Raw genomic sequence first — 12,791 nt, 5'->3', positions numbered from 1 at the left:
TCTTATTCAAAACTACAACAATACGCAGATGATTCTCAGATTTATACATCGTTCTCATTAAACTCCTTACGACACTCACAAACACAATTTAATTCCGACTTAAATAATTTACATATATATGCTAAGGCTCATAATTTGAAACTAAACCCTTCAAAATCGTGTCTCTTATTTCTAAGATCCAATAGAAATAAAATAGAACATATTTCTCAAGACATTGTGGTTAAAATTGACAATACAGTAGTACCGGTGGTTAATGAAGCAAAGAATTTGGGTATTATTTTTGATAATACTTTGTCTTTTTCAGCCCACATAAACAAAAAAATTGCCACTGCTTATATGCGCTTAAAATATTTAAATAATCTAAAGCGTCACTTACTGAGTGAAACCAAGTATTTTTTGTGCAACTCTTTAATATTATCATTGTTTGATTATGGTGATGTAATCTACAATGATGCAATTACTTCGGCAGTCTCATCTTCTATTCAAAAAGTTCAGAATTCCTGTATGCGTTTTTCCTTTAATATTTGCTACAGAAATCATATTACCCCATATCTTAACAATCATTTTATTCTTTCAATGTCAAATCGACGCAAATATCACATGTACTCTTTCATATACAGAATTTTAAAGTCGGGAAACCCACCATATCTAAGAAAACTTTTCAATGTGTATGAACACAACCATAATACCAGGCGGTTTAATATTTTTAGGGTTCCTCAGCATACAACAGCAGCTTTTCAAAAATCATTTAGTTACGTTGCAGTTCTTTGTGGAACAATTTGCCTCATTGTGTTAAAGATTATTCTCTTTATAAGTATAAGAAGTACATAAGAAATATGCTTATGCAGTCACAGTATGATGCCTAATAATTAACTATGTATTGAAATGAATGTCAATAGGACTTTTTTCCAGTCTCTTTTCATTCAGGTTGTGTCATATTCATATAGCTGTACTGGGTCGAGTCTTCACTTACATTTTCGTTTCGCATTTAACAAGATATACCTGTATCATATTATTTATATTCATATATATTGGATGTGTTTCCTCTCCTGCGCTTCCCTGATTCAGTCGCTGGCTACCCCTGCCCTGTGTACATAAATATAAATAAATTATATTTTTTTTATAATCGAGATGCATTGCTATTTGATAAGTTCACTTACATCATAAGTATAACTGTTTTGTAATTTTTGATATTGGCAAATAAATGTTTTGAATTTGAATTTGAAAATTAGACTTTTCTTGGGAGCCAACTAAGATAGAGGAAAATTTGAAAATCCTATTTTTTTGTAATTTTATTACGCACAAAAAAATTTGGGGCCCAATTTGTGCCAAATTTCTAAAAAATTTTTACTACAAACACAACAAATCAATAAAATGCAAGCAAAAGAAAAAATTACTTATTTCTTATAACTATAACTTATTTCACAAAAACGCGTTTTTCTCGTTTATTTACTATCGGAAAAATTTTACAGTTTTTTTAGCTAGTTTCCCTCACTAGTTACACATTTCATTCACCTTTTTAAAAGTTTTTTAATGCCAGTATGGAAAAATTTCTTGGGCAACTCTGACAGCTATATGTGCGCACAAGCTCCCACTTCCCCAATTGTTCAGCTTCGATAAGATGCAAAAAAATATACACCGTTTCGAAATATTGCAACCAAAAGTTGGAAGTTGCTCTTTAGTTTTTCTAATTTGGCATAAAAAAGTTTCATCTGCAGCACAATCTCTGAAGTCAGGAAAACTCTCCTCCCAACATTTCAGGATCGAAGTGAATGTCTTTCTGAACTCCATCTCCTCGATATTTTCGCAAATCATTATCCCCGAAGCTGTAAGCGTTAATATGTGTGCCCTCAAAGGATCGAGCAAAGTTGTTTGGCGTCCATCATTTTTTAATAGACTCACTGGCGTAGGCAGGCTTTCACAATGCTTCCAGACTGCTACCTACCATAACGACACCTATCGCACGGAAAAATGATGTTAACAAATGAAATCCCCATAAACGAACCATTACTTGTGGTAATTTCAGGCCAGCGACGATGTCACAACATTTCATGTACAAATTATAGGAAAGTATATCTCGGTCCAGTTTTTTCAGTTTCCTTTATCGCGTGATTTCTAGAGCTGTGTCGATCGCTGTCATACTAGATGGTGGTTTTTTAATAAATTCTTTACAAGAAGTAGCGGACTGCTCTAAATTTTCCAGTCTTGAACATCTCTCCATGAAACCTCGCCACGTCGGTGTTGTCCGCGGAGTATTTCGCCCATAATAACGTTGGATGGAACTCCGTCCACTCATTTTGAGCAATGTCTTAACCTTCCCTACATACTACGTATGATACGTAGTGTTCGGGAGTACAAATTGTTACGCAATGAAAAGTGGGGCGTCCATCCAGCATCCTTCGAACCTGTCTTTTTGCGGATAGTGTGGTACCAACAGAGACAGGAGTAGTGTTAAAAATAATTTTCGTGGGTGAAGATAAGATAGCAGTCCGAGATCATATCGTGCTTATTCTGGGTTGAATTTTAGGAAAGTTTGCAAAAAAATATGATTACATATCTGGTAATGCGGGCGTTAAATTTTTGCAAAAGAATTGGACGGTGGATAGAATTCTGGCTTAAATTTCATATCGTTGATTTTATTTAACATAATTTCCGAAGCGGAATGCAATGCTAACTTGATTTGTTCCTTTATGAATGTTTTAACCTTTGCCGAAGGTTAAAACTGTGGAAACTCTTTAAAAAAATTGAAATTTCTTTCTTACCACTCTAGAACACTTTCTAGTTTCTAGAACACTCTACTTCCTCTCCGTACTTTTTCTTAATTGCATTGCAAAAAGTTTGCCTATGCGGAGCATCTTCGCCAAGTATTTTTATAAATTCCGGTAGTGTGTGCACAGCACAGTACTTGTGTCCCTCTCGTGCTGGCACTTTTGCCCCTATGTGTGGGTTCCGGAGGAACCTTGCACCCAAGCAGATGCCATAACCGGCACTTTTCATGGCAATAAAGTCTTAATCTAAAATCTAAATTTTTTTTTATCCAGCCAATCAATTTCCCATCCTCGCATTGTAAACTTTTGTTAATAAATATCTGGACAGCTCGGGGATTTCATTTCGCCAATTTTATCTCTTTCATCATTGTGCTGAAAAAATATGAGAAAAATTTAATTAAAACAAAAATTGAGGAATAATTGGTCCGATGGACTCGAATGCGCGGTTATTTAGCATTAGATTGTTAAAAATGTCAGCTACAGTTTTCTCTACTCATAGCCAACAAGAGTAAGACAGTAAATTGAAAGTCGAATTACTTACTTCAGCTCGCTGAATTACTCCACTCGCATTTCCTTCAACCCTTCGAATATTCACTTGTACATTCACTCGCCAACTTAAGTGTCCTTATCTGCTTAAAAATTTAGTGATTTGTAAGAAGCGCCGGAAATCGTGGCATCTCCAACAAAGTTAAATGAGCAGCTGGAAAAGGCATCAGCCAAACCGAGATGAAAAGCCCAATCGGGAGTCGGAGGTCCGAGGGGGAATCAGGCAGGGAGCTGTGAGCCAGTGGACGCCGCTCCGAGTCTAATTCCCACCTTCCCCGTTCCTATCGCGCCACGGAACTTATTCGCGTCAATATCTCACGAACTACGCAATTGTTCACAAAATGTGCCCAAAACTTTTTTGTGCGTAATAAAAAATTACAAAAAACTCGAATTTTTAAATTTTTTCCTATCTTTGTTAGTCCCCGAGAAAAATCTAAATTTCCTTTTTTTTTAATGAAAAGCAGCCCAAATTAATGGCAAATTAGTGATCTATTAATATTTAGTAGCCCCATTAAAAGCATTTTCATCACTGATTGGCGATTTGTAGGCTCAAAGTCAAAAGTGCTTTATTTGTCTAAAAAATATATATTTTTATTGACAAAGCCCTACGCCTATATCTAAAAATAAAAAAGTATTAAATACATAAATACATAAAAAGCAAAATACTTAAAATTTAACATAAAAACATATATAAAAAAAATTATTATACATTAACACAAAATGTTTGAAATATTGCAAAAAGGCTTGGACATTAGTCACCATCTATCAAATAATTACAAGGTCATCCGGATAGAAGGCCTCAATGCAATAGTATGTTTGATTTAAAAGAGCCCTTTTTAGTAATCGGTGAAAAATCTCAAAATTTTTAATGGTTCTGAGGCCAATTGGCAAATGGCTATGTAATTTTGGCCCCTCGTAAATCAAAGACCGCCTAACAATCGTTGTTTTAGGCAATGGCAATGGCAGATTAAAATTTTAGCGAGTATCATAGTAAGTGGTAGGAACCCTGAAGCTGAACGCGATTCTTTAAAATTAAAGAACATGGTTTCAAAATAAAAAGAGATGCTAAGGTTAGAATTCTTTGAGTCACAAAATGTGGTCTTCAACTTTCTCTTTGGTTGATGTTCATAAGAAATCTAATTGCGCTTACCGCAAAACATGCTGATGAAACTTTCTTGCTTAAACACATTATGTGTTCCTCAAAATGCAGTTTCCTGTCAATTAGGATTTTCAAAAACTTCCAGGCTTTAAATCCTCTATATCCCCTTCTTGCCAAAGAATCAGAGTGTCATTTGCCAAAAGAGAAAAATTCCCAGAGGTGTTGAGGTGAGCTAGGTCAGTTATATAGAGAAGAAATAATATCGGCACTAAAACAGAGCCCTGTGGAACTCCGCATCTAATGGCTGTCAAAGATGATTTTTTTACCCGAGATGCATACAGTATAAAAACGGCCCTCAAGATATGATTTGAGCCAAGCATAAGGTGCACCCCGGAAGTCATATTTCTCAAGCTTTGCCAGCAGTATTCCTTCTTCTTCTTCCTCAAATACAATGGACTCGCGTCGTATTTCGACGGCCGCCCAATATTGTTGTTTATGGACCTACAGTTTAACGTGGGTTCCGAACCACAATGTTTTGTTTTCATAAGACAAACAACCATGCCCATGCCGGGATTCGAACCCGAGACCACACGATTGCATCGTGAACGCTTTGCCCACGGTGCTACCGGGGTCGGCCAGCAGTATTCCATGATCCACATAATCAAACGCCTTGGATAGGTCACAGAACACCGCTGCCGAGCAGTACCCACATACTGCTTTTCACTTTTCACAAACCGACCGTCTTTTAATCGGACCATGATTTATGAACGAAATCCAGTTTTTTTAATGGTTTCCTCTTCAAAAAAAAAAGATTATTTTTTCTCCCTTTTTATTAGTAGTTTAAAACAGTCTTTATTAAGAAAAATGATTAAAATGGATTTTTTATTTCCAGGTGTGGTGGACAATGGAAACTGCAAATTTGTGCAACTTAAGTTGGGATGTAAATTATATACAATATATATAATTAATTTCACGTTATAAAATCTTTAAAAAAAGATTGATGGAGAAATCATGATGTTTTAGAATAAACATTGCATTGATTCGTGTTGTTATAGACATGAATGTAATAGATATTTTAAATTATGTTTTTAATATAGTATATTTCATAATATGGGTTTTTCATATTTTTTTTCGAATATCAATGAATGCCACATGGACAATATTGAGAAGAATAATTACGAAATGCTTGACTGTTAATTTTTAATCCAATATTGCAGAACCCGTAAGTAGTAAATCGAGTATTTAAGAGATTATAGATATTAGATGTAACCCATCTTAAGAGTATAATTATCACTAACAATTAGTCATAACTAACAGCTTCAAAATAAGGTTCATTAATAAAATGTCACTATTACTAAATTACTTTTTAAAATATCTAAGGGCAAGGAGAACAGAAGGAAAGAGGGATATTTCATAGGGGCTCTTTAAAGCATATAACATACACGTTTGGAGAGTTGAATCTTACGGATTGAGTTTTAATGTATTAGACCTAATAGGTAGAGAGTAGACAGAGAACGACTGCATCGGTAACCTTCCACCGATAGCGACGCCGATTCTCCGTACCGCTCGCAATGTGAATTTAATTTCGGCTTGCTCGCAGTGAAGTTTAGCAAGCGCTTGGAGATCAAGTATTGGAATTTTACGCGCACACGAAAGATAAAAATTTCTGTTGTTTTTTAACGTGCTCATAATCGCAAGTCAAAAAAACAACTTTAATATGCTCAAATCTTAAAAACCTTTGGTGAAAACTAAATACAATATTCTAAAATAAAATGAAAAATAACTTAAACAAAATAATAATTCTAATTAAATGGATTATTTAATAAGGTGTTCAAATACACCTCCTTGTTGAGCTTAACAGTATCTCAATCTGTCGTACATTTGCTAACATTTCAGGTGTAATGGACCTATTCTAAGTCGCAATTCGTCCAAATTAACGGCTCTTTCATGTCGGTGTTGGTAAAGAATTTCCGTCAATTAGCCCCATAAGAAGTAGTCGCAAGGCGTCAGATCTGGAGATCGCGGAGGCCACGGTATGGTACCTCTTGTGGAAATAAGCCGTTCAGGAAAAGTGTTTGTTAAATAGTCCTGCACTTGTCTAGCGTTGTGAGCGGGACATCCGTCTTGTTGAAACGAAATTTCCTCAAAATTAACATCCAAGTTTCGTACAGCGGGTATAATATTTTGTTGCAATAAAAGTAAATATCTCTCAGGGTTTATGGTACCATCAATAAAAAAAGGACCTACAATGTGATTGCCTAAAATACCAGTCCAAACATTTACCTTTTGCGGGTATTGAGTTCGTAATGGTACATTCAAATGTGGATTTTCCCGAGACCAATATCTCACGACTGAAGAATTATGTCGACCTAGAAGAAAAAAGATGATTCGTCTGTAAATAAAATATTACTTGTGAAGTCGTCATTTTGATCAATTTTTTCTCTTAAGGTTTCACAAAACTCCCAAGCGTTTTATTTGATCTTCTGAAAAAATTTCTTGAGTGTTTTTAATTTTATAGGCTTTATACGTATTTCTTTTCAAAATATTACGCACTGTACGACTTGGAATATCAAGTTCTTTAGAAATTTGGGAGCTAGAACAAGGTTCACTTACTTCCACAAAAGCACACACCTTGACCTCCTTTTCAATCCTAGCGTCAGGTGTTCGACGAGGTTCCTGATCGCCACTAGAACATTTTGCACACCGATTTACACATCCCGACTGCTCAAACTTATTTACAATACAATAACATACAATACATACAAATTGTTGTAGCAGTAGGGACTTGCTGATCAGGATATGCAAATATAAAACGGCCGACAACTTCTTCTGCACTATCCGCATGACAATATCATTTAATGATAGTAATCTTTTGATCAACAGTGAAAACCATTTTTATTTTATTACTGTATCCGTCTTCGTACCAAAGGTTGAAATAAATTGTAAACATGATCGGCTAACACGTACATAGGTATGCGAGGAATTGCAACCGAACTTTAACCGGACTGATAAGTGCAACAACGACGCGATAGCCGCCCAGGGTGGAGCCAAGTTTGTTCTCGCTCTACTCCGTCTCCTTCTTACACATTACGCAAAAATCATATTCGAAATTTTTCAACCGCCGAACGTGTATATTAACCAATTATAGACCAATATCAATTTTTACCTGCATTTTTGCAGTGCAACAAACAGGTTTGATAAATTTTTAAATCTATAGCATCGAAGCACTATTATTATTATCTAAAAATCAGTTTGTTTTAGCTGCATTAGTTTCTAACTTATATTAAAACAAGTTCTAGGGAAAAACGAGAATTATTGTTCTGATAAAGTATATCAAGAGGGTGGCGCTCTTGGCCCCCATACAATTATTTTTTTCAGAGAACTGCGATTCTATTTGATCGATGCGATTCTATCGATTACTCTTTGGACTATTACGCATTCACATGGAACCCGACTTAAAACATCCTTGTTTACTAGTTCCTTGTAGTTGAACCACTGGCACAACGCTGGTATCGATATATTAGTCCAAATTGGCAGTTGCGAAGCGTGAACTTTTTTTTCGGGTAGACAAACAATAAAAATCGTTAATTATAAAAAAAATGTGTATTCAATATTATTCACTTTAATGAAATAGAGAATGAAAGCGCATGAAATATTAACTCAAAAAGAAAAATTATGTAGTGATATAAAAAAGAAAAAAATAATTACTACTAGCACAAAAAGATAGATAAAAAAACACAACTAAAATACAATTGCCAATATCGAACAGTCGCAATAAATAACAACTAAAAAAAACCTTTTCTATACACCCAAAAATAAAAATACTTATTAAATTACTATAGCACGCGTCCGCATCAAATGCCAAATGCAGATTGATCAAAAAAAAACTGAAGTATGAATAATAAAATAGCTGGTCGACTTCGATAGACAAAAGCTCGAATGTCTTTCCCGCGAGTAAATTTTGCTACGTAATAGACTGAATACTGATACGGCCGGACCTCTGTTGCCTGCTTGATGCGTATATGGTTCGATTAGATGCTCCAAATTTCGGAAGACAAATATCAATGTCTTCCTGGGGCTCATATACATTAATTGAGTGTCAGCCCTGCCTTTTTATTTCAATTGGTGCGTCAGGCACAATTGAATAAAAAAGGTACTCTTGTTTATTTCATGTAACTCTATCAGTTTTTAAGTTATTTGCATTTTAAACATTCAGCATAAAGAATCCTAAGCCACCTTTATTACATTGACTTTTTTTCAAGTAGGCTTGTGTCAGCACTTATCAGTTTTTCGTATTAAGAAGTTATGTGACAATTTTACTGTAACTAAGTAAGAGTGTATTTTTTGTAGTAAAAATTCTAAAATAAGAAAATGCTACGTCATAATGCATATTCCAACAGTGAAATGCGTGATATGATTTGCGTTTTTGCTCAGTCAAATTATAGTGGATTTGGTGCGTTCAGAAGGTATTTAGAATTATACCCAAATCGAAGACAACCCAATCACAAACTGTTCAGATGTATTTATACCCGCCTAGGCGAAACAGGGTGTTTTCGTCTTAAAACCTTAAATGGTGCTTCAGAAAATATCAACGTCAATGATGAAGAAGAGATTTTAGCTCGTATTTCGGAAAATCCACATCTCAGTACTTGTCGGTTAAGTACGGCAACACAAATAAGGCAATCGTCTATCTGAAGAATTTTAAAGAAAGAGAATCTCCGTCTATATCACTATACTCCTGTCCACAATTTGCTACCTCAAGATTTACCAGTTCGCCTACAGTTTGCTCAATTTATGCTACATAAACAATCTGAAAACCAGGAATTTCTTAGTGACCTTCTTTTCACCGATGAGGCGACGTTTACTAGACGAGGTGTTTTTAATTGGAAAAACATTCATTTGTGGGACTCCGAAAATCCACACGCTCTAAAGTCTAAAGGAACGACATTTTCAGCAGCATGAATTCAAGGTAAATATTTCGTGTGGTGTGATATCTGGTTTGTTTATTGGTCCTTTTGAACTTCCTCCTAATCTGAACGGGGCCCTCTATTTAAACTTCTTTGAACAACAGTTAAACCCACTACTAGAAGATGTACTAGCCATAAGGCGAAACATCTGGTTTATGCAAGGCGCGGCCACATTTTTCTCTGCCAGTACTTCGATACCTGAATGAACACTTTCCTCACCGGTGGATTGGGCGTGGCAGTGTTTGGCCACCTAGAAGTCCAGACTTGAACCTTCTAGACTTCTCAATATGGTCACACATGAAGGACATGGTTTACAAAGATACAATTAATTCCATCGAAGAATTACGACAGAAAATTCAAGAAGCTACTAATATTATTAAAAATAATCGACAAATGTTGTTTAATATTCAAAGATCTTTAAGGAGACGCCTTACAAAGTGTATTGAAGTGGAAGGCGGGCATTTTGAGCATTTACTTTGAAGTTTTTGTTTAATATTGTTACTGATTGTTATTTGTTGTCTTTACTGTTGTTGTTACGAAGCATAGTAGTAATTTAAAAGATTAAATTTCTATTAAGCCAATGTAATAACGGTGGCTTAGGATTTTTACGTTGAATGTTTAAAATGCAAATAACTTAAAAACTGATAGAGTTACATGAAATTTTATTTAAAATTGCTTTTTAGTTAAAACTGCCTTTTAGATTTTCTAGTCGTTTTAACCATAACTGATTAGGCAGAAAAGATATGTTGTAATTTACCTAAGTAACAGGGTTTAACTAACGCCCTGTGTAAATAATGCTAAATTCACCACAAAATTCGTACTTTTCATGTCAAAACACATAAAGTCGCCAATTTTTTCAAGACAGTACTGCTTAAAATCACAAAATTATTAAGAAATTTCAAATTAAAATTCCAACTTTGAATACCCTGTATCTCGTAAACCTGCAACATTTGTATAAGACATGTTAAGCTCAATCGCCATATTTTGGTGTGTAGTATCTCCAGTTCAGAGATTGTCCATTCTTAATGAATCACCCTGTATACAACCCGACCAGCATGACCCAGAATACAGGGTGTCCATCTATAACCTGACACATTTTAACTGTTTATAACTCGAGAACGGAAAATGACACCAATGTGCGGGTTTCACAGAACTTCATCAATATTTTTAAAGTTTTTTTTGACAGTATTGCCAAGTTTCAAAATTTACCTGATATAGGAGGAAAAAAATTGATGATTTTCAAAGGCCGATTTCTCAAAAATTTTAAATGTAACACGAGAGAAATTTCAGTAAATGACACCTTTTTGAAAATTTTCCTAGAATCGGTGATTGATGAACATTTTCTGGTAATTGCTTATGTATCGATTAAGCATGATCATAATTAAATAATTTGCACTATTGCCATGTCTATAACAAGTATTTATTCTATGTATTAAATTTAAAACTATTTACAACAATTTTAACAACAAACAATTGAAGAAATTAATTTTAATTTATAACTAATAAATTAGCTGCTGAATATGACCCCCATTTTGCTCGGAACACAAATGTAGACGGAGAAATAAGTTGCCGAAGGCGTTTTACGGAAAATTTCGTTTTCAACCAAATTCGCAGTGTAATTTGGTTGAAAACGTTTACTATGTTGTTGCGCAGTTCATCCAAATTTCTTGGTTGGATTGTAGCAACGGTCTTTTACATATCCCCATATACAAAAGTCTAGAATGGCTAGATCAGGATAATAAGGTGCCCACTCGATTGGACCTGCTCGGCCTATCCATCTGTTTCTAAAAGTAATATCTAAGGAATCCCTTGCGATTCTGGAGAAGTGTGGTGGTCTCGGTGGTGGTGCACCGTCTTGCTGGAAGTAGACCGTGTCTAAAATTCCATCCTACTGAAGTTGAGGATAAATAAATGTTTCCAACATATCGGTGTAATTGTTTTCATTCACTGTTACTTCTTGAAAAAAAAATTGCCCATAAATTTTAGATTTCGATACTGCACACCAAACGTTCAGCTTAGGAGAATCTCTTTTAAATTCGTTATACACTCGAGGATTTTCATCTCCCCAAATTCGGCAGTTATGCTTATTTACTCGACCACTGATGTGAAATGTTGCCTCATCAGACGTTATTAAATTGGTTTCCGACTCATTTCTAAAAAGATCTAGTAATATTTAGCACATGAAATATCTTTTTTCAAGGGCGCGATTTTCTATTTTTTGGAAAGTTTGAATTTTGTAGGGTTTAAACTTAATTATTTTTGGAATTTTATGTACTTTACTTTTTGACATATTTGTCGTTTGAGCTATCTTCCTAATAGATATTTGGTTATTGTTTAAAGACAACACTTCTTTTACCAGCAAAATATCATTCAACAGATTATCTTGTGCATTTAGGTTTGTTCTAACTTTTCTTTTAACTGTTCCCTTCTGGGAAAATTGGCATACCCGATGAAGTATAGAATTGCGTGAAGGTGGAGCCCTTTCAAAAATCAGCCTAAATCTTCTTCTCGTCTGCGTAACTGATTTGCATTCACTAAATAATAACACGCAACGTGTCTTTTCCCGGGTGGTAAACATATTTAAATCTTTCAAAATCTTTAAAAAATGCAAAAATACATATAGAAATCAAATTATTGGGACTGCCCAACGAATGACGTTAAAAAGATTTGACAGTAGTTGAAGCCCACAAAACAAATTGTGCAACTCACAGCCTCCTTGACAAGCTACAATTGTTATTGTTGTCACTTGATACCGAGAATGTTTTTTAATAGGTATTTATTGTAGGAAAATTTTCAAAAAAGTGTCATTTACTAAAATTGGCTCTGTAAAAAAAAAAATAATGAATTTAAGACAATTTATACATTTTCGGAAAGGGGATTTAACAGGCTTTCATATGAAATTAAAAAATACAGGGTGTTACATTTAAAATTTTTGAGAAATCGGCCTTTGAAAATTATCAATTTTTTCCTCCTATTTCAGGTAAATTTTGAAACTTGGCAACACTGTCAAAAAAACTTTAAAAATATTGATGAAGTTCTGTGAAAACCGCACATTGTTGTCATTTTCCGCTCTCGACGAGCAGTTAAAATGTGTCAGGTTATAGACGGAAACCCTGTATAGTAACTACGTTATAAGTTATATGATGAAGGGCTTCTAAAAGGAAATTAAAATCTCCTGAATTTAAATTACGTATAAGTCCATTTGACGATGACATTCTTTTTCCATCTTTACTCTCTTGTATAATTTTATTGTGTAATCATTCAAGCAACATTTGCATATTACCGTGGATTTTATTTGTAAATCGGGCGTAGGACGACCTAATTTTTTAATTCCACTTTTTCTTCAAGGTCTATTTTCTAAAATATATTTAATAGTATTCATTATTTATATTTCTTACATTTAAGATATAA

At 34.5% G+C, this 12,791-nt stretch overlaps 1 protein-coding gene across 1 annotated transcript in view; it reads left to right on the top strand.

The window, feature by feature from the left end:
• LOC126744650 (mediator of RNA polymerase II transcription subunit 16) overlaps nucleotides 1-5,522 on the top strand; it is a 64,011-nt gene extending 58,489 nt beyond the window's left edge. Inside the window, exon 14 of the mRNA XM_050452160.1 lies at nucleotides 5,306-5,522. Coding sequence (XP_050308117.1) covers nucleotides 5,306-5,345 — 40 coding nt within the window. The 3' untranslated portion in view covers nucleotides 5,346-5,522. The remainder of the gene's footprint in view (nucleotides 1-5,305) is intronic.
• The last annotated feature ends 7,269 nt before the right edge of the window (nucleotides 5,523-12,791 follow it).

Source organism: Anthonomus grandis, chromosome 14 (assembly GCF_022605725.1).
Source record: "Anthonomus grandis grandis chromosome 14, icAntGran1.3, whole genome shotgun sequence".
NCBI lineage: Eukaryota > Metazoa > Arthropoda > Insecta > Coleoptera > Curculionidae > Anthonomus > Anthonomus grandis.
The sequence above is the reverse complement of the archived record's forward strand: the minus strand, read 5'-3'. Positions and strand labels throughout refer to the sequence as shown.